General features: G+C 56.6%; 9 protein-coding genes across 9 annotated transcripts; 4 read left to right on the plus strand and 5 right to left on the minus strand.

The window, feature by feature from the left end:
- Window positions 1–1200: 1200 nt before the first annotated feature.
- On the minus strand, window positions 1201–2151 carry GLRG_01155 (uncharacterized protein; the record flags this gene model as incomplete). The annotated part of the gene is made up of 1 exon (XM_008091840.1): window positions 1201–2151. The coding sequence occupies one exon, from the start codon at window positions 2149–2151 to the stop codon at window positions 1201–1203; it is 951 nt and encodes a 316-aa protein (XP_008090031.1).
- Window positions 2152–2933: 782 nt separating this feature from the next.
- On the minus strand, window positions 2934–4736 carry GLRG_01156 (cytochrome P450; the record flags this gene model as incomplete). The annotated part of the gene is made up of 4 exons (XM_008091841.1): window positions 2934–3380; window positions 3422–3661; window positions 3727–3790; window positions 3856–4736. The coding sequence occupies 4 exons, from the start codon at window positions 4734–4736 to the stop codon at window positions 2934–2936; spliced, it is 1632 nt and encodes a 543-aa protein (XP_008090032.1).
- A 397-nt stretch (window positions 4737–5133) lies between these two features.
- On the plus strand, window positions 5134–6525 carry GLRG_01157 (uncharacterized protein; the record flags this gene model as incomplete). Its single annotated transcript, XM_008091842.1, has 1 exon — window positions 5134–6525. One exon carries the CDS (start codon window positions 5134–5136, stop codon window positions 6523–6525), a length of 1392 nt encoding a protein of 463 aa, XP_008090033.1.
- Window positions 6526–6972: 447 nt separating this feature from the next.
- Window positions 6973–7338, plus strand: GLRG_01158 (uncharacterized protein; the record flags this gene model as incomplete). Its single annotated transcript, XM_008091843.1, has 2 exons — window positions 6973–7091; window positions 7218–7338. The coding sequence occupies 2 exons, from the start codon at window positions 6973–6975 to the stop codon at window positions 7336–7338; spliced, it is 240 nt and encodes a 79-aa protein (XP_008090034.1).
- Window positions 7339–8800: 1462 nt separating this feature from the next.
- Window positions 8801–12624, minus strand: GLRG_01159 (kinesin motor domain-containing protein; the record flags this gene model as incomplete). Its single annotated transcript, XM_008091844.1, has 7 exons — window positions 8801–8848; window positions 8920–10601; window positions 10653–11511; window positions 11572–12021; window positions 12078–12232; window positions 12296–12488; window positions 12604–12624. The coding sequence occupies 7 exons, from the start codon at window positions 12622–12624 to the stop codon at window positions 8801–8803; spliced, it is 3408 nt and encodes a 1135-aa protein (XP_008090035.1).
- Window positions 12625–13557: 933 nt separating this feature from the next.
- On the plus strand, window positions 13558–14631 carry GLRG_01160 (acyltransferase; the record flags this gene model as incomplete). The annotated part of the gene is made up of 2 exons (XM_008091845.1): window positions 13558–13588; window positions 13676–14631. The coding sequence occupies 2 exons, from the start codon at window positions 13558–13560 to the stop codon at window positions 14629–14631; spliced, it is 987 nt and encodes a 328-aa protein (XP_008090036.1).
- Window positions 14632–15184: 553 nt separating this feature from the next.
- GLRG_01161 (dihydroxy-acid dehydratase) lies at window positions 15185–17068 on the minus strand (the record flags this gene model as incomplete). The annotated part of the gene is made up of 2 exons (XM_008091846.1): window positions 15185–16910; window positions 16992–17068. 2 exons carry the CDS (start codon window positions 17066–17068, stop codon window positions 15185–15187), a joined length of 1803 nt encoding a protein of 600 aa, XP_008090037.1.
- Window positions 17069–17933: 865 nt separating this feature from the next.
- Window positions 17934–18939, minus strand: GLRG_01162 (ATP-dependent Clp protease proteolytic subunit; the record flags this gene model as incomplete). Its single annotated transcript, XM_008091847.1, has 3 exons — window positions 17934–18370; window positions 18422–18563; window positions 18772–18939. The coding sequence occupies 3 exons, from the start codon at window positions 18937–18939 to the stop codon at window positions 17934–17936; spliced, it is 747 nt and encodes a 248-aa protein (XP_008090038.1).
- A 17-nt stretch (window positions 18940–18956) lies between these two features.
- Window positions 18957–20833, plus strand: GLRG_01163 (uncharacterized protein; the record flags this gene model as incomplete). Its single annotated transcript, XM_008091848.1, has 2 exons — window positions 18957–19047; window positions 19728–20833. The coding sequence occupies 2 exons, from the start codon at window positions 18957–18959 to the stop codon at window positions 20831–20833; spliced, it is 1197 nt and encodes a 398-aa protein (XP_008090039.1).
- Window positions 20834–21031: the final 198 nt, after the last annotated feature.

Here is a 21031-nt window from a genome sequence, read left to right on the forward strand (position 1 = left end):
ACAAGGGAAGAACCCCCGCTCTTCTGTTGTATTGTGCCGGAAGGTGCCCATTCATGGGTCTGATTGCCCGTTCCTTCCCACAGCATTTTCATCGTCACCTGTTGCTTGACTTCCCAAATGCATAGGTACATAGACCATTGATAACGAAACGCACACCGCCTCTCTCTTCGTACATACTCGGTACTTTAATGTACATTCTTGATGGTGTGGTATTTGCTCTTTTGTGCGGACGTTTGGCCCCAGGTTGGGGTTTCCCTCGCACAATTCGGGTTTGGACATTTGTTGGGGAGGGAGAGGGGAGGCATTGTGCTCATTGTGCTCATATGCCAAGCACACGACAATATATAATTACTGCCTGTAACCATCGTCCTTTTATGCTTTTCTGATACGAGTGCCGAGTCTGCACACTGCATGCCGCATACCACAAACTTCAACGACGGCGTACCGAGACCCCCCTTGTGTCCCCCATGCGTGTGGCCGTAAGGATCCGGGAGAGGCAAGGAGGAGGCTTCTCAGATGGTAAACGCTCTCAGAGATTCCGGTGACCTGAATCGCCATGTCGGCTTATCCCCTCCTTCCTTTCCTCGTCGCGTCGATCATGACAAAAGCTCGTGCCGGCCGGCCAGTAGCAGAACGCCGTCCGTCCCAAATAAAAATTCCCAACATGCCGGATCCCGTGCGTTTGGGCCATGTCAATGAGACGAAAAGTCATATGCCCTATGCCTCCCCGCGCGCGGAGAAGACACGGCATCATCGAGTCGCGGTACTTACACTACCCCGGGCCGCAAACAAAACAAGGTGGCAGCGCAGGACGTCTCGCTGGCTATCCCGCCATGCTTCACTAGACCATAATGCAAATTCACCCAACTTTCTGTCAATCGCGTCACGGTGTTATGGCCTCCTGCTACCGCCTTCTGGGCAATGCGAGGCCATGAAGCGACCAAACCGCCCAGGATGTATACATCTAGCAAGCTACGCAGAAGAAGAAGAAGAAAAAGGGTATCGTCTAACAATGCAAGCCACGCCACTCTGATCCCCTCTCTCTCTATCTCTTGGGGACCCCGTCTAATCCCACGCCATCGCCTCTTTTCGTTACAAGGTTCTAGCACATAAAGTCTAGCCTTGGTCTCTTCTCGTGTCAGCAGCCAGCCGCATGTCCTACAACGCCCACAACCTCGCCGGGCCGAACAAGAAAGCTCACTAAACGGCCTCCCAGTCCATGGCCTCGACCATGAAGTCATACTCGTCCTCCTCCATCTCTTCGGCGCCACCCCCCGCTCCCCCACCGACGGCCGCCTCCTCGGCGACGCGCTTCTCGGCAACCGCGTATCCAGCATCGAACCCGGCAAAGACGTGCCTAAAAATCTTGTCCAAGTCGTAGCTCTCCAGCGGCGCCGTCCCGGCCCTTTCCCGCCCCGCCTCGCCGTTCGCCCTCGCCCTGGCCCCCTCCTCGGCGTACTTCCACCGGTTCCTCAGCTCCTTGGCCCTCGACAGGTGGAACAGCACCTCGCCCGTCCCCAGCGCCTCGTGGAGCGGGTTGTCCTCCCTCTCCAGCGCCGCGATGACGTTCTGGTGGTACGTGTGCGTTGCCTGCTGCGCGAAACCGCCGTCGGCCCGCCGCGGCGTCGCCGACGTAGTCACCCAGCCGTCTCGCGATACCGTGATCCCAAACACGCCCATCAGGTGCACCAGCGCTCGCTCCAGCAGCATGTAGTACTCGTAAAAGTCGAGCTTGAACATGAGCTCCGCCTCCTCGGCGTCCGTCTCGCCCCCGTACAGCGGGTCCCCCGGCCGTGCTATCGCGTGGTGGTACCCGTGGCTCAGGTACGGGAGCTTCCATTTGAGCCGGCGCACGATCTGTATGTAGCGTCTAAACTCCTGCTGCGCCGTCAGCCCGTCGTGGGTGGCTGCAGCGTTCTTCGTGACGCCGGCGGCGGGCGCTGAGGAGGGCGTGCTCGTGTTCGCGCCGGGGCGGAAGTAGTTGGAGCTCTTGGTTGGCGACGGAGGCCGTGGTGCCGCGGGGGTAATGACCGAGGACGTGGCCTGGTATGTCCGTGGTCGGTATACAGAGGTGGACGAGCTATTGGAGTGTTGGGCTTTGCCTCTGGAAGCCCAAATGGAGTCGCCCAAGCCCTTCTTCGAGTTGATCATGCTGGTCGGGTTGGACGGATGGATTGCGGGAGGAGGGGCGTTCGGAGGAGATGCCGGGCCGGAAAAGCAAGAGGTTGTAACGACTGTATCTTTCTTGATCTCGTCGATTGGAGATCGCGGTCAGGGTCCGGAGTTGGCGTCGGGGAGGTTGTCGGGCTGGGCGAAATGAGGGATCGGTTCTTGGACAGAAACAGGTGACTGCATCAACGTCCAAGAAAGAATGCGGGAAAGCGATACAAAAGGATGGTCGAACGAATGCCAGAAGCGATGTCTCAGGCAGCAGGGCGTAACAAAAGAAAAAATGAGGGGGCGGGCGGCCTCTGCAGTGTTGCTCTTACGAGACTCGTAAGTTGGTTCTTGTTGGTCCGGTCGCACATCTGGCCAACAGACCAAAGACGCGAAATATGCGACGTGAAGACGAAAGAAAGCTGTTGGTGGGGGGATGAGGCGGGATAGCACAGATCCCGGGCGGCTAAGTGGGCGGGAACGCGGCCGTTATGGCATGATGCAGGGGCAGGTGTACGCTGGGGCTGAGGCTGGGGCTGGGGCTGGGGCTAGGGGCAGCTTAGGAGGTTACCTATGTACCTACCTACCTAGGTACGGAGTACATAAGTCACCTATGACCTAAATCCACTACAGTCATTTGCCACTGCTCCCGCTGCAGCAAATGTCGACGCAGCGTGCATGCCCACAGTCTACAGTGAGGAGAGAGAAGGAGACAAGAGCGAGCGCCTTGTACATCGCCGACCAAATGGATGCCACTACACCAGTTGCGACACCGGTTATAGATCTTGCCTGCGCTCCGTAATCCTCACCAACATATCCGTTTGATTCCAAAAGATTCCCGACTCCTCTTTCCAGGGCTTTGATGGACATATAGTCTGAAATTCAAACGCCCTTAGCAGCTCGAATATTGCCTTGGTCAGCTGAGTGAACGCCACGTGCTTTCCGGCGCACATCCACCGTCCGTGGCCAAAGGCGAGTTCCACCACCCGTTCCAGCTCGACTCTCTTGGCGGCATCGACCTCGAGGAATCGCTCGGGTCGGAATATTTCAGCATCGGATCCAAATATTTCAGTCGACATCATCATGCCAATCAAACTGCGGCTGATCGCGGTGCTACCCGGCAGAAACACGCCGTCAACAGTATCGCCACCGGGAGGGACGCTCTTGAAATGCCCATAATACAGCCCGGGTGGGCGGACCCGAATGGCCTCATATATTACGGCCTGAAAGGCTTAATAGTCATCGGATCTCCATGGCTACATACCTGCAAATACGGCAACTTCTTGCCCTGCTCGTAGGTAATGGTCGTCGATGACGATACCAGACCGCTGTCGACAGCTGACTTGATCTCCTCCACAAAGCGACTATAGACCCGAGGGGTGCTAGTTACTAACATCAGCGCCGACCGGATCGTGGTACCCGTCGTGTCGGCCCCGGCAATCACCTGCACGACGCACTCGGCTTCGCATTGCTCCCGCGTAAGCCCATGCCGCATAAACGAGCCCTAGATTAGTCCCATGGTCAGATCTGAATTACACGACCGCAGTTGACCGGAGGGGTTCAACTCACTACCATGCCTTTTGCGTCTTTAAAGTCAGTGTCGAAGTGGCTTCCGACGAATTCCTGTCCCAAGCTACCGCATAACGGACATCAGATATGTCCTTTTTTCGCGCACAACGAATGACTGATGAAACTTACGCAATAGGCCTGCCCATTCCCTCCTTATCCGTGGTCTTGGGCATAAAATGAGGAGCCAGCGGAGACTTGACAAAGTTACGCAGTATGGGGGTGTCGACAACTATGCTCATCGGTTTAGTAAAGTTTTGGACCTGCCTGTTAAAGCCAAACAGGTCTTCGTTGGCTTTCAGATAGCCAAACGGCTCACCGTAGGCGAGAAAGGTGATAGAATCCATGGTGAAGTAACGAATAATCCAGACCAAGTCGGCTTTCCGCATCTCGGTCGGCGTCGAAAGGTAGTGCTGCCGGATCGTATCCTTGAGCTTGGCCAGCTGGATGTCGATGCCGCCTTCAATGTCGACGTTGTCGCGGCCGCTGTAAGCCATGGAAGTTTGCGCCTTGAGCCGGTCATGGGCGGCCGTGTCGGTAGTAGTAAGCATATTATCTTGGCGTGGATCGATTCGCAACGCCGTCCACCAGGCGTCTCGGCCATATGCGCTCCGGGCACCCGATATGCGGCGCAGGGCGGCCGGGTCGTCGGTGAGAACGTAGTTGGGGGCCACGTGCACGACCGACCCGTACTTTTTCAGGCCAACCAACTGAGCGCTGGAGATGCCGAGAAAGTTGTTTCGTATCAGCCACAAGTAGGAAAAAGACCCGAGAAACGGGCCCGGGACGTGCCGTAGTGGCTGCCAGGTTGCGAACGAAGAGACGACATAATGCACGGCCACGGCGCCGGCTCCATACGCGACGAGGTGGCTTGTGTCAACGCCCTTGAGAAACTCCAAGGTGCCTGATGCAGAATGTAGGATATTAGAAAGGTTTGTTCTATCCAAGACAGCAACCCCGCTAATTCCAGACGAAATAAAGCTGCTGATATCGACACGGCTGAAACTCAACATGATGGAAGCTAACGGCGACGGTGGGAGAACAGTAGCCAAAGGTAAACAAGAGGATGTCAAGAGAAATACAGAGAATTATATTGATATCAGAAAAGATTCTGAAAGAGACGGAAAGACAGCGCATTTAAAGATAAATGTCTTTTGATTTGCGTGAAGCCACCAATCTTCAGTAGAATTATAGGCCAACCGGAGAGAGCTGCCTCTTACGACGCAGCCAATCAGAAGAGCCAGCTTTTAGACTGGGCGGCCATAAGCGAAACGACGAATCATATCAAGCTCGTACAGGAAACTCAATAGTAACCTCATCTGTCTTTACGATACGGAACCAAGAAATACAAACATCAATCCGTGTCTGGACGGCCTCGGGCGATATTGCCAGCCACAACGTACGGCAGCCATGGATACCCGGTATCAGCCGAAACCCCAGCGTTCCGCGGCGAAAGTTCTTCCTACTTTAGTCCCCAGACCATCCGAACATGCCGGGGGGTCTGGCCGTGATACCTTGGACCGCCTGGCATTGGCTAAGAAAACGCGGAGTAGCAAGCCCAAGGTGCGGACGGGGTGCAAAACCTGTAAGATTCGTCGCGTCAAGTGCGATGAAGCCAGGCCAATCTGCGAACGCTGTCACAAGGCGCGCATAGTTTGCGACGGGTACGACGCACCGTCGACTCTCGGCGACACTGTTGCTATGAAAGGCAAGCCGAAAGCAAGGCCTGCCGGTGCGCCAGCGCCACCGGCCATGGCCGACAGCTTGATGACCAAGTCAGTATTCTTGCTGAAGGAGACTCTCCGTCAGTACCTCTCAGATAGTTCCGCACCGCCCCCCGTCGCGCAGGGCCCGAGGGAAGAAGACGTTGACGACATCGAATACATGCTCTCGTCTCTCTGCCTCAAGGGCGGGTGGACGCCGTTTCTAAAGGCTCAGAAAACAAACTTCGTCATATGGGATGCTTCCATACATCAAGTGCCCGATCTGGGACATCGGAGCGCTAAACAGCTGCAAGCTGAATGGAGCTCCTTCTTTGCCCGCATCATGGCATTTGCTGGTCAAGCCCTCGTCAAACTGTCACAGGAACGGCCGATCAGCCCCGACGTCGTACTTTTGCGCCAGCAGCAGACATATCTACGCCATGTGGAAAAGTGGCGAAATGTTCTGGATGTAAATCTGGCTCGCGCCACTGCCGCGGGCGAAAACCATGCCAAGCACGCCATCCGACTCATGCAGCTACACCACTCCATGATTAGCATCAACTTGAGGTGCTGTTTAGACCCCACCGACATGGCTTGGGATGAGTACGATGACGAGTTCTCCGTACTTGTCGAGCGTTGCTTGGCTTTCGCCATCGAGACGAAGCCAGCGTACCACGCGCGCTTCACTCTGAACATGGGCAATCTTTCAACGATCGGCCCGGCTATCGCCAAATGTCGTAGCCACGATATCCGGATGCGGGCGCTCGAGGTCGCCCGTCGTATGCCATGGCGCGAGGGCGCGTGGGACGCCGCGGCCGAGATGTTTGGCAGGCTCGGGGCGGTGCTACTAGAGGAGAGGGGGCGGGACACCAACGGCTTCATCTCGGCTGAGAATAGGTGGACGTGGGTGGACGGTGACTGGGACATGGAGCAACGTAAACTGGTGGGTCAGTATGTCAGGAGCGTTCCAGATCGTGACGGTAACCCTGTAGTGACATCGCTAGAGCTTGGTCTGGATGAGTGGCCAGATATATATGGGGATGTCTCGTGCTTCATAGATCATTCTGCGGGATGTAGAGCTTTGGAAACGACTGCGTGAGCTATCGAATTATGTATATTTATTAAGCCTAGAGAGATATTAACACGACCCCCCCTCCTACAAAAGCGTAGCAAGTGTCCTTCTATATGTATTGGGAGATTCCTGCTTACTACTAACTAGCAGACACCAAAAGCGATTTACAGACCTGATCCGACCAGTAAAAGTCTCGTAAGCTTCAACAACAAACATAGGGATCTATTTCGCCAACATTGAACAACAAACTTCAAAGTAAACAGTATAAATGTGTTTATAAGCATGCCTTAAACCTACATAATCTTACCTAGTATGTTCTATATCAGATTAAGTCCAAATAATCCTACTATTAGGAGTGATAATACAAACAAGCTCTCTTGCTGTATAAAACAATTACTTGCGCCCTCGCTTTCGGTCTCGCCCTTTAGAAGCCTTTGGACTTCCATGCCAAAAGGCGCTACACAGAGAGCCCGCATGGCTGTGCCGTTTTCTGCCAAATACTCGACAGAGTCCATTACGTTCGGACAACAGACCTGTCCACCGGGGCCCATCTGCAGCGGCGCGCCCGATCCGGTAAATGACCCCATGAGCTGGTAGCTGGGCAGCGAGGTTGAGGTGAAAAAATGCGAAAGCCGGGTATATTGTCGACACGTTCCCGCCTGTCGGGGTCCACGTCACGTTGCCGAGCACGTCCATTTTGCTGGAACACGACTGCTCAGGCGCGATGTTCTTCGAGCCCGCACTGATATCCACGCAGCAGCTTTTCCGGCCGAGGAAGACGCCGCGTTGGTTGCCGCGGTAGCACCAGGTTCCGTCTCCACAGGCACCGACATCTGTTAGACAGGTGCTCGTTGTGCTGTTGTCTGGGCACGGTTGACGTTCTTCCGGGGCGAAGGAGTAGATTTGAGACTAAGGCCGGGTTGGAGCAGCAGTGTTTTTTGCCGTTGTGAAGTGCGCAGAGAACGCAAAAATGGTAGTAAGCTTTGTCAGGAGAGAGCTTGAGAATCGCATTTTGGTGGGAAGTAAATTATTCGTGAGACGGATGGGATAGCGAATAAAAGCAGTTGTAGTTTTGCAGCCCGTAGGACTTTTATCGAAATTGAGTTATATTCTGATCTGGGGGGTCTTGTTTTACCTTTTGGTTATGGCGGAGCATCGCAGTTGGCGAATAGAGTTCGGTTGATGGGCTGAAATCTAGTGAACTTGCTTTTCAGCCTTCATGTTATTGTTTCTTTTAGGGTTTTCACCATGTTTTCATCACTCACTTTTGCTAAGGATGTGAGATTAGTTAGAACATAGCCCTTAATCCAGTCGCACGGCACTACTGTACAACTAGAGAACAAACGCTGTTACGCCGCTTCTAGATCGGTCAGAAGGCAGTACGAAGCCATAGCCTCTAGTGGCTAAAAGAACAATAGTGCACAAAGACTCGGCATCGATAATTCTATTGACATGATCCGGCGTATCATTGGTAGTGGTGTAGAGTGAAGCTCCGCTGGGTTGTGCCAGTTGAAGCTTGGTCTTTATGAACCATAAAGGTTTGTTGCTGTTGGGGTCGTATCGCAGGTACCAGGCCTCGAGGCATTTGTAGTTATTGTACACATAGTGACGGCTGCAGGAACTACACCAGTCGGGCTGGAGCCAAGGCCACGAAACTGTGTGCGCCGGCCTTCATTGTTCTTAATCGAACCAAGGATATCGAATGTTTTAAAGCTATGACGGAGAGGGGTGCCACGTGGACAAGGAGAGTATCTTGCAATATGCGTGATATTGTACAGTCGAAAGGACGGTTCATAGAGATCTAATTAGGGTTGGATTCTTAGGGCGTTAAGAGGAGATGTAAGGATGGATGTTGCGACTCCACCGCTCCTAGTGGTGGTTAGCAAGGTGTTTCTAGTAAGTACGCGGGCAATTCTTACGCGCTGGCAGCTAAATGCACCTAAGATTGTGCTCTTGCTAATGCTTCCCCTTAATAGTGGACGGAAAAAGGTTAATCCTGTAATGCTGGCATCATCATGTGTGGCGCAGAGGGTTGCGTCAGCGGCCACCAACACTCTAGACATCTCATTCTGCATACACATCTTCCTCACTTGAACAGAGTGCTCACGTATCACCGTTTTTTATACTGTGCGTAAACTGCCCTTGGGCCTGTATTGGTATGTCGAAATCGTACTTGTACGTATTCCTAGGATATACAACTTCAACAATAGCCCCTCGTCAATACTCGCAATAGATACACCCCAACGCCGGTCAACATAATGACCCTAGTCATCCAAGAACGCCTTCGTCAGCCGGCCGGCTTCTACGCCTTCTTCGTAGCCTTGGCCGTTCCGATATGGGTATTATGAACCTGTTGTGCATCGTTAGCATCATGTCCCCGACAATCACTGGCTCCTGGTTGTCGCCACCGCAAAAACTCACCTTGGTAGCAAAACGCAAACTCGTCACTGTCTCCTTGAGGTGAGCCTCCAACGGGCTGACCATCACAAACATGAGCGTCTTGCTGTTGCCCCCGAGCGAGTACTGCAGCAAGTGCGTCAGTTTGGAATTGCGATACGGGATGTGCCCGCTCTTCTTGCCGAGCGCCTCAATCACATCCCCGAGGCACGACAGAGACTTGTTGATGTTCTGTGTCTCCTTCATCCTGGCGCCCTCGGCTTGCGAGTGCTTGAGACGCTCCGAACCAGCAAGGTCCACCAGGTTCAGCGTGCCCTCGCATCGCTCTCCCGTCGCAGAGTTGAACCCCGACAGCTTCAGGATGAAGACGCTGTGCGACCGCGACGACCGCTCGTTGGCCTTGGTTGATGCCACCGACCGGTTGTTCTGCGCCTCGGCAAGCATCACCTCCACCGTGTCGGCAGAGTCTAGCGAGACCGTCTTGCAGTTGAGGACCGAAGTTTGCTTGCGCACGTCGTCGTGTCGGATCTCAAGCTTGCGCGCCTTGCCTCCGTCCGACTCACGGCCGTTGGGCGTCAACAGGTCATTGAGTTCCTCGTTGTACACTTCGATGAAAGAGCCCTCCATCTTGTACGTCCATTGCTTCTCCTTGAGCTTTGTGACCGTGTCATAGATCATGTGCGTTGCGCGAGGGATCATGCCGTCCGCTGAAGACATGGTGTGCGTCTTACCAGATCCTGTCTGGCCGTAGCAAAAGATGCACACGTTATATCCGTCGAGGGCGCTCTGTACGAGCTGCGAGATCTCATCAAACACGTCTTGGTTCTGCGCGGTTGGGTCAAAGACACGGTCGAACTCGAAGTTGATGTTCTTCGTCGACACGTCGCCAAAGCTGTTGACCTCCTGCGTCTGCAGCGCAATCTCGGCCGACGTCTTTTCGTCGGGGAACGTCACCTTTGCAGGTGCGCCTTCGGACGCGCTCAACACAGGACGTACTCTGCACATGACGCGGATGTTACCCTTGAGCTCTTGATACTTGTTGAAGAGGACGCGGCGTTCCGTCTCTTCCTTGATGAGCTTCTCGCCGGCCACCTCCGCCGCCTTGAGTGCTTCCTGGAGTCTCGCTTCCATGTTGGCGAAGGAGTCGGATTGCGCCTTGCTGTCGGACTCGAGGAACTCGACGTGTGATTTGAGAGAGTTGATCTTGGCCTCCAATGTGACGTTGGAGGCGCCGAGCTCCGAGATGCTCGCCTCGAGGCCCTTCTTTAACGTTCGTTCGCGGTCCAGGTCACTCTTGAGCGTTTCCACCATTGCCCTCAGGTCGGCGGCTTCTCTGTCCTTCTTCTCCAGGGTGGCGTGGAGGTCTTGCTGCTCGTGCCCGAGCCTCATGCGAAGATCCTGGATCTCCTTCGACTTTTGGTTGCGCTCCTCGTCGAGCTCGGCCTTGAAGTGACGCTCGAGAGCATCCAAAGCCTCCCTGTGGCTCTTTTCCGTTCTCTGCGTCTCGTCTTTGAGCTCGCGTCGCAGCTCATCGAGCTCATGACGGTGCTTACGGGCCTCGTCTTCGAGCTCATATTTGTGGTTCCGCTTTGCCGTTTCCGATTCGATCGTCAGCTTCTGCATCTGATCGCGCATGCTGCCGATCTCATTTTGCAGGTTGCCGTTGCGGTCCTCGAGCTTTTCTCGTTCCGTTTCGAGCTCCGATACTGTGCCTGGTCAGCCCGTCTTTTACACACAGTCGACTCGTCCGAACTCACTTCTCTTCTTATACATCTCCACTCTCTCGTCCATTAACTCTTTGTCAGATAACATGACATCCATCGTCTCCTTGACCTGCTTGAACTGCGACTCGATGCCCGCCACCCTATCCTCAACATCCCAGCCTACAAATTGAGTCAAGTTAGAATCTTTTGTTAAGAAGTACAGTCTACTGGGAGAAGGGGATCTAGCCGGCGATCTGTAATCCTTGATCGTCATGATTGTTTCTCCGAGCCTTTCCATCACGGCTCTTGCTCGCTTAGAGTCTGGCGAAGGCGTGGCAGGATCGGTCATGTGACTGGCCTGCCTCTTCTTCGGGGACAGCTCTGGCGCTCTCATGAAAGGCTTCCGTGATGCACGCATAGTGACTTGCGCATTGCTCATTGACGTTGACAGGGAACTGACGCTGTCCGCCCGACTGAAAACCACTTGATCTTCATCTTGTGTGGAGGTTGTGCTGGTGTCGTCCTTGATGGATAGTGCACCGAACCGGCTGCTAAGAGAAACTTCTCTTTGGGAATTCATTTGCGATGTGGTATTGGCAAGCCTGGTATTTCTAGGCTGGAAATCAAGAGGTGGCGGAAAGTTCAATTGCTGGGAATGCAAGACCGTACCGTTCTGTTGTGCTATTGGTCCATCGATCTCTTCCTCCGATCGATGACCGTATGCCGTGCGTGGTCTCGCATGCTGATTCGTGTTTCGGGTTCGAGGCTGTCCGTGTACGGACTTTGAATGAGCAAGGGACGATTTCGAGCGCTCATGGCCCCTAGGGCCGACACTCGCGGAAAAGCCGCCGCCGGTATTGTATCGGGAGGTCGTTGGTACATTTCGAGGTCTGATGTTGTTTGGGTCCTTGAGCTGCTAAGAGTCAGCGTATGCACGAAAAATGGTCAATAATGAGCAGGCATTGGGTGGTACACAACGCAGCTCATCCCCGTCGCCAGTGTCGTTGTCGCAGTCGATGGTCCGATGGAATTCGTCATCTTGCACCTCGGCGTCTACAAGGAGCTGGATACGCCTGAATGCGCTGTCGCTGCCATGTTGTAGCCCCAGCCATATCTGCAGGTTGCCCGTAACACTGCGCAGATATGTCGAATGAGACGCTGATGGATGGCTTGGGCGGCGAGAGCGAGGTCGATCCAGGGTGCACCCTCCATCTGGTTCGTCTGAACTACCATGGTCATAGCGGAGCGAAAAGACGACGAGGAGCCTTTGGAGGATGTATGTAGGGATGTTTCGAAAAGCCGACCGCAGGATGATTCGCGAAGTGCGGAAGATATGACCCAAGACCCAGAGGACAATCCGCATGGCGTCGTTCCAGGGCACAGTGTCGGGCGGCGGGTTCGACTCGGAAACCATCTCCATGGACTCGACGTGGTTTTGGGGGATGAGATGCAAAGTGGAAAGGACGCAACGGAACCTACCTCGGCCAGTGTTTGTGCCTTGACGGAACGCGACCTCACAAGGCTGGAGGCACCTGCCGCGGCCGTCGAGGGCTTTGTCGGGAATTCGCCTGCCTGCTGGGCGAGAGTCTTCCTTTCAAGGACAGACTTCTGATACTTGGAAGCCGGCAGCTCAGCTGTGGAAGGGGCAGTCAGCAGCCGCCACCATTCCCATCGTCGCTCAGGAAGAAAGAACCAACCTGGCTTGGGGACTTCGCGCTTCATGGCGCTGTTGAGCGATCCCATCTTGGCTCCGGGTGGCGGTATCATGGATGAATGCGCGCGCGCATTGTGCTGAGATTCGTTCATTTCGGTAAGGCCGATGGTAGAGGAGATGGCGCCCGGTCGCGGCAGGTTGCTCGGCCGCATCACAGAAGAACGGAAGTGATGTTGCTGTCGAGATGAATGTCAGTTACCGAGTTCGCAGCAAGTTCACGCACTCGGAGCTCCTGCGACGGGGTCGCGCAAGCCACGGCCCCCCGGAGACACCAGACACCGGGGCACGCACCGTATTCTCCGCGGTGTCCATGTTGACGATGCTATCGATGCGACGAGCAATAACGGGAATGATGATGTGGGACACGAGGAGCAGCGCTCCAGTTTTGGAGGTGGTAGGAGACGGCGTTGTGAAGTTGGAGCAGGCCTTCAGCAACAGTAGCAGAATCGCAAAAAAGCCCACATCTATGATTGAATATGGGGGAGGGGTGTGGATTATGGCTGCTTGGGCTTTGTTTGCTACGCTTCCCGATTGGGGGCGTGGAAGAGGAGAACGGGGTCTAAGTGTTTACCGTGAAGTGTACACACGCCGCAGCCGCCAGGGGTTGCACGGTTGCCCGGCAACAGACTGGACCGTCGACACAATCTCGTGCATGCGAGTGCAGTGTCTTACGTAACGCCGATGTCTTCCCCTGCTTGTCCAATTGATTGTTGCCTCAGGTTGAAAAATTTTCATGGCGAGGTACTCCGTACCTCCATCCTAATCAGGAAAGCGGTCACTGCACCCAGCACCTCTCTTTCCTCTCGTTGCCAGCACTCGCAGTCAGGCACAAAAAGTGTGGCCTTTTCACATGTCATTACTACCACCCCACCGCGCCATGACGTTGGGAAGCTCATTCGTCAAGTCGGATTTTGTGTCTCGTTAGCCCCCCAGAAATTTCATGCCAGGAGACGAACAAGAGCTCCGTGACACGAGCAGCGCTCCCGACTCTCATTGAAATTCCTCAGCCCTCGGCCTCGTTCCCAACTCCTCGTATTGCTGCTGAGCTGCATCCCCACCTCCCGTCCTGCCGCCGCCCCCCCCTCTTTTGGACAGACCACCGACCCCTCGTCAGCGTATCCCTTCTTATCCCACGTTGTGAACGGAGCCTCATGTCGCGGTGATCATCCGCCCGTCACTGACTTACACGAGTCTCGCCCCCTACATTGACCCGCTCGCGGGTATCCCACCACTGCCAAACCTACCATGGAGAAGTTTAGCCAGTTCCGCGACAAAGGTAAGCATCATCATCATCATCGCCACCAACCGCCGCCGCCATCAACGACCGGCATACCGTGGCATCCCAGCTGACATACCTGCGCAGGCTCGGGCATCTCGCCATTCATCCCCGTCAAGACAGGCCTCTCCCCCGTCTCCTCCGTCTTCCACGCCTTCCTCTTCCTCGTTCGCCTCCCCATCTTCATCACCTATGTCGTCGCCTACTTTCTCTTCCTCCAGCACCTCCCCTTCTTGCCCGTCGCCGTCCGGAAGGTCCTGCTTTGGGGCATGATGGGCATCCCCGGTATATGGTGGGTCGATCTCCAGCTCGACGGCGTCCGTCGGGGCACCCTCGCCGAGCAGCCCCCGCAGCGCTTTCCGCACCCCGGCTCCGTCATCGCCTCCAACTTCACCTCCCCCATCGACGCCATCTACCTCGCCGCCATCTTCGACCCCATCTTCACCATCTCCTACCCCAACACCCGTTCCGTCGAGCAAATCTCCCTCCTCCGCGCCGTCTGCCACGCCTTCTCTCCCGTCCGCTTCGCCCCCCGCCCGGGCGCTCGCCTCACCGACCTCGCCGCCCTCCAGCGCAAGTACCCAGACCGCGTCGTCGCCGTCTTCCCCGAGGGCTGCACCACTAACGGCAAGGGCGTCCTCCCATTCACCCCATCCCTCCTCGCCGTCGATCCCGAAGTCCACATCTTCCCCGTCAGCATCCGCTACACTCCCGCCGACGTCACGACCCCCGTCCCTGGCCTCTGGTTCAAGTTCCTCTGGGACCTGCTCTCCCGCCCGACGACCTGCATCCGCGTCCGCGTCGCCGAGAGCATCCTCAACTCCTCCGCCGCCCAGGCCAACGGCGTCTCGTCGTCTGTCGCCGATGGAGGCGCCACGCACCGCCTGGCCGCGGGCGGGGCCGACTACGCGCTCTCGATCGAGGAACAACGGGTGCTAGATAAGGTTGGCGAGGCGCTGGCCAGGCTATGCCGGAACAAGCGCGTTGGCCTGACGTTGCGGGACAAGGAGGCCTTCATCGAGGCCTGGAACGGCCGCAAGTAGTTGCGAACAACGGTGCTTGGATGTAGTACAAGGCAAGGGTTAAACAATCGTGATCAGCGTTGGGCGGCAATCGTGGATTTTCTGGTTCCTTTTTTCCCTGTCTGGCGAATGTTTGCATAGCTCAGGGTCGGGGGTGCCTCGAACGCGCCATGTTTCTCAAATTTGACGACAGACAACCGAAGAAGGGGGGAAGGCATTATGAGCGGCCTCTGCTATTTAAGATGAGCCGCTTTGTAGTTCATGGTGTACGCTTTACGTGTGTCGTTGGAAATGCTTCATATACCACAGTTCAAACTTGGTCAAAACAGAATCTTTGGTGTGTTTTTTTTTTCCTGGCTCACTCGGGCTGAGAAAATGCCTAAACGAGGGAGGGGGGTTACCATGAACGCAAACAAAACTCCGATTTTGGACTACCTTTTCCGAAGCCGTACAAGATAATGGATGGTATAACAGTGTAGAAACTCTAGCTTTCAAAACAGAAATCACCCACTCCCTCCCTACTCTCGAAGAAAACATCCAAGGGGAAATATCCAAAGAGGGAAAAAATAATACCTTAGATGCTGCCGTCCGTCACACATCCCAAGCTGGCGTTGCTGACGAGGGCCGAGTACTTCTTGAGCGTACCCTTGCTGTACTTGATCGGGGGCGCCTTCCACTCGGCCCTGCGCCTGGCCATCTCCTCGTCCGAGACGTTGGTGTCGATGACGCGCTTCTCGGCGTCGATGGTGATGACGTCGCCGTCGCGGACGAGGCCGATGGGCCCGCCCTCCATGGCCTCGGGCACGATGTGGCCGATGAGGAAGCCGTGGCTGCCGCCGGAGAAGCGGCCATCGGTCAGCAGGGCGACGTCCTGGCCGAGGCCGGCGCCCATGATGGCGGAGCTGGGCTTGAGCATCTCGGGCATGCCGGGGCCGCCCTTGGGGCCCTCGTAGCGGATGATGACGACCGTCTTCTCGCCCTTCTTGATCTCGTCGCGCTCGAGCGCCGCGATGAAGGCGTCCTCCTCGTCGAACACGCGCGCCTTGCCCTCGAACCGCAGGCCCTCCTTGCCGGTGATCTTGCCGACGGAGCCGCCGGGCGCGAGCTGGCCGCGCAGGATCTGGATGTGGCCCGTGGGCTTGATGGGGTTGCTGAAGGGGCGGATGATCTGCTGGTCGGCCGGGAAGGAGGGCATGTTCTCGACGTTCTCCTTCATGGTCTTTCCGGTGACGGTGATGCCGGAGCCGTCGATGAGGCCCTCCTGGATGAGGAACTTGAGCAGGCCGGGCGTGCCGCCGATGCGGTGCATGTCGGCCATGACGTACTTGCCCGAGGGCTTCAGGTCGGCGAGGAAGGGGGTGCGGTCGGAGACGGCCTGGAAGTCGTCGATGGTGAGCTTGATGCCGACCGAGTCGGCGATGGCGAGCAGGTGGAGGACGGCGTTGGTGCTGCCGCCGAGGATGTTGACGACGATCATGGCGTTCTCAAAGGCCTGGCGGGTCATGATGTCGCGGGGGCGGATGTCCTCGCGGAGGATGTTCTTGATGGCGGCGCCGATGCCCTCGCACTCGGCGCGCTTGCTCGCGTCCTCGGCGGGGCTGCTGCTGCTGCCGGGCATGGTCATGCCGAGGGTCTCGATGGCGGTGGCCATGGTGTTGGCGGTGTACATGCCGCCGCAGGCGCCGCTGCCGGGGCAGGCGTTGCGGATGATGTCGAAGCGCTGCTCCTCGGTGATCTCGCCGGTGATGTACTGGCCGTAGGCCTGGAAGGCGGAGACGATGTCGATGGACTCGCCGCTCTTGCTGCAGCCGGGCTGGATGGTGCCGCCGTAGACCATGATGCTGGGGCGGTTGACGCGGCCCATGGCGATGGCGACGCCGGGCATGTTCTTGTCGCAGCCGGGCAAGGAGACGTTGGCGTCGTACCACTGGCCGTTCATGACGGTCTCGATGGAGTCGGCAATAATCTCGCGCGACTGCAGCGAGTAGCGCATGCCCTTGGTGCCCATGCTGATGCCGTCCGAGACGCCGATGGTGTTGAACTGGTAGGGGATCAGGCCGACGTCCTTGACCGACTGGCGGACTATGTTGGACAGGTCGAGCAGGTGCATGTTGCAGGGGTTGCCCTCGTACCAGACGGACGAGATGCCGACCTGGGCCTTGTTCATGTCCTCCTCGGTGAGGCCGGTGGCGTAGAGCATGGCCTGGGAGGCGCCCTGGGACTTGGGCTGGGTGATGTTGGCCGAGACCTTGTTCAGCTGGTCGTTGGCGCGTCGGGCCGCGGTGGAGGAGAGGAGGCGGCTGCGCGACGAGTATTAGCCATTGCGTCGTCCGTCTTTCTATGTTTGCAGAGAGGTCAATTGGGATGGAGGGAGGCCGTACGCATGGCCGGAAAAGGCAGGACGCCTCGTCGCAGCTCGGAGAGCTTGCGACTGGAGGGAGATGGACCGGGAGAGCATGGCGTCAAGCAAAGGGTTCACCCCCAGGGACGAGACGGGAAGGTCGGGTAGAATGCGGGAGGGGAGTTGTAAGCGGAGTTGACTTGGATCGGAACAATTGCAACCTGCTCCAGCTCTTGGTTGAAGTATTGTTTCCGGGTGAGTCACGGAGGAAAAGGTTCAGTCGAAAGGAAAACCCCAAATCACAGGGACAGTCACAGGGACACACGGCCACGAATCCATCGGCGACTGTTTTTTTTGGGGACCGGGGGCGGTTTGGGGCGATGTCGGCTGCCAAAAAATTCTGGAGCTCCCCGCCAAGTGCTCCCCGCATTGAAATAGGTCACTGCTGATTGGCTGAAACGAATGCTCCCCCAGGTCTAGCGCGCGGTGTCCCAAGGTGAGCCACCGGAGCCGGTGCATTCAGCGACGGTGAGCAAAATGTCAGGCCATGCCAGAATACAGGTAGGTAGGTAGGTGGCAGTGGTGGGTGGCTTGCATAAATACTAGGAATACTGATGCTAAATTTCGCCACTCTCTTTAAGCATATAATTATCCTTGGGACTGTTGCCCAGCTAGACGTTGATGAGTCTCCGAGTAGGTGTTCCTACAATGTCATCTCCCATCCTGTACATACTTATTTCCGCTAAGCCCAGATCACTTCCGGTCCCGGACGAGCCCCGCTTTCCTATGCCGAATCCGCCGTATGTGGAGTGCAGCTACCCGGCAACGCGCATGCTGCCTCCATAACTCCCACCCACTCCTTCAATCGCACCTCTGCTCCATCAGGCGCTGTCTGAGCCAGATAGTCTGAGCAGTTCGTCCAGGGTGTGATAGTCGGGCCGCTACGATAGCCTCCTCCCTCAGATCAGTGCCATGGTAGCCTTTACGGCTTAGTCTTCTTCTCGTCCGTCGAATCCTTCTCCTTCAGGTCCTTCTCCTCTCTCCGCGTCAGTATCTCGTCAATGACGCCAATCTCCTTGGCCTCCTCCGCCGTCAGGTATTTGTCGCGCTCCATCATGTCGTGGATCTCCTCGAGGCTGTACTTCTCTTGGCCGAACGACTTGTTGATGTGCCGCTTCATAATCTCGTTGATCTGTTTGCGGATGCGCTGGATCTGGTTCGCGTAAATGAGGATGTCCGACGCCTGGCCCTGCGTCCCGCCGAGCGGCTGGTGGATCATGACGGAGCTGTGCGGCAGTGCGTATCTCTTGCCCGCCTCGCCTCCCGTCAAGAGCAGCGCTGCCATCGACGACGCGGCGCCAAGGCATACCGTTGACACCGGCGACTTGATATATGTCATCGTATCGTAGATTGCCAGTCCTGGCTCGTGTCAGCTTTCTCCGTCTCGTTGCGAAAACAGTGTGTCGCTACCTGATGAGACTGAGCCGCCCGGGGAGTTGATGTACATGGTGATTGCTTTGTCGGGGCTATCGGACTCGAGCCATAGTAGCTGTGCGACTATCGAGGCCGAGACGGTATCGTCGATCGCGCCGTTGAGGCAGACAATTCGTTCCTGGATTCTTCAGTTGTTTGCGCGAAAAGCTGGACCACCATAGAACGGTTTACCTGCAGCAGCTTGGAGAAGATGTCGTCTACCTGCATTGTCAGCGGGGGGCTCAATTAAGCGGGCGTGCTCGGTACTGACATGTCCTCCAGCCATTGGACTAATCGATTAGCTTTCGCGACCTACGGGGCATGTTGGAGAATCATGGACGACGAACCGAGACCTCGGTGATGTAAGGCATAGGGATGTTTGCAACAGGCGGGCTGTTGCCGCCGCCGCCACCTCCTCCTCCTCCAACGGGGAAGCTTGGGAAGTTGGTGAAGGTTCTGACATGCCGCCGAGGAACGGCTCTTAGGGCTCGGAATAATGTTCTTTGACAGTTCATGGCTGCTGAGGTGCGCAATGCAGTGCGTCGGTGTGTTTGCAAGGTGTGAGTACGGCGATGGTTCTGAGGCCGAAAAGATGCAAAAGCGGCAATCGGCGGCAGGTGACGGTGCGTTGTGCATAGACATCATGCTCTGCTGAAGCTGCCCGCTGCCCCCCCCTGCACTGACCCCCGAGCTCCGAGCTTCTCACCCGTCTTCGCCTAAAAATTGCCCCGAAGCGCGTAAAGCTTTTTTTTTTTCCCCCTTTATCGCCCGGCTCCTGGTCCACCCGCTTCCCCCAAACGCCATTCGAGACCCTCCCGAACGCCGAAACCTTGCGTGCCCTCCCCGTCGCCGACTGACTCCCGCCCCGACACGCAGACCCGAGATGAAACGATGTACGGCAGCCCGGCCCCTTCTGCGTTCTACGGGCAGTGCACCGACACAGTTCTGCCAATGCCGGCAAAAGTCAGAGGGCTTTGCCGAGAAGCCGTCACCATTCTTCAGAAGGCACGAGTTCGCTCGCAGGACGGAGAAGGGGCTTAGGGGGTACGACCAGAAGCTCAAAGTCGACTCGATGAACAAGACGATCGGGACGTCGGTGGGCGACCTGCCCATCTCGCCCGTGATGGATCCTCGGTGGATGGAGGCCCGGACGAGGTATAGAGCTCCGAAGCCCAGGCGGCCCAAGGACGTGCTACCTGCGGGCCGGTTTCGTAAGAAGCTTGAGGCGAATCCATATGGTCAGTCATCCTACCGATGCACCGCAAAAACCCTACTACAACACGATACTGACATACTCTCACAGCCCTCGCCCTTTCGACTCCTATCCGACTATGCCCAATCACTTACGTCCGTCTACCGAAATACTTCCTACAGGAGTTCAAGGCGATTGAGAACCCGGAAACACGGAGCTTCTGGTGGACACCCGGTGACTTGGATGTCATGTACGCCGCGAAGGAGTGGGAAAGGGACGATGAACCACACGAAGACGACGTTCCCTCAGGACCGCAAAACTCGACAGACACCCCCGTCGCGCAACAAAAGGCTACGGAGAAACTCCTGAAACAGTCTCCGGCCTGCTATGTGCTCGCGAGGAGGCCCTTTCTCAAGTCCATGAGCGGGACCAAGAAAAAGGCCCCCCACGGCGAAAAATGGAGGACCATGCTGTCCAGGCGGGAGGGCTCCCTCGCGCAGCGCATTGCCAAGAGACAGGTATGGCGGGAGGACATGGATGACTTCGTCCTTGACAACATGCGCCGGAACGTCATGAAGTACCTCGTCTACTTCGCCGAGCTCCGTGCGGGTCAGGACCACCGATCGTACCTCCTGCGCCTCGGGAGCTGGGACAGGGCCGCGACGATACCGCAGCGAGGGTGTCTGCTGTGGTACTACGCGGAGAACGGACCCAAAAGGCAGGGTGCGGCGGTCGGGCCGGACGGGGGCGACAACGCCGCCGCCGCCGTCGCCACGGCGCTGGAGCCATTTTCCACGTACGACGTGCCGAAGGCCAAGTACGAGAGGAAGCTGCCGGTCTACGACCTCAGGTGGCTGCTGGGCGAGGACCACCTGGCGAAGCTGCGGGAGATCCCAATGTTCCGCGACAGCTCGCTGTTCCTCTTGCGCAAGCAGCGCTCAATTCCCCTCCAGCTCTATCTCTGGAAGCTGCAGGCGTACATGGCCGAGTACGACGCGCCCGAGGTCACGCACGTGCCTGAGTCCGAGTCTGCGGGTGGCCAGCCCTCATCGACTGACGAAAAGCAGCCGCGGGGTTTGAGTCATGAGAACGACGCGGCTACGCTAGCGCTCCCGGAACGTGAAGGCCGAAAAGACTCGCGGGAGCTGGAACATACGAGGAAGCCTACGTCGTCAGGCCTCGCAGATTCAAGCCGGAAAGACCCGAAGAAAGCGTAGCAATCGTAGGCCGGTCATAAGAAGCGCTGGACGACAGAAATGTCTTCGTGTGCACCGCATGTTTCAGGTCACCAAGGATTCTAAGTAGTCGTTCCTTCTAAACAAAGGGGCGGGATTTGTGTAAACTCTGTATACCTTGTATGATAACGCCTCGAATGGGAGGTTTCGGTGGCTGGGAGTAGCTCATCTGACAAGAGG

Source organism: Colletotrichum graminicola (assembly GCF_000149035.1).
Source record: "Colletotrichum graminicola M1.001 genomic scaffold supercont1.3, whole genome shotgun sequence".
NCBI classification, from domain to species: Eukaryota; Fungi; Ascomycota; class Sordariomycetes; order Glomerellales; family Glomerellaceae; genus Colletotrichum; species Colletotrichum graminicola.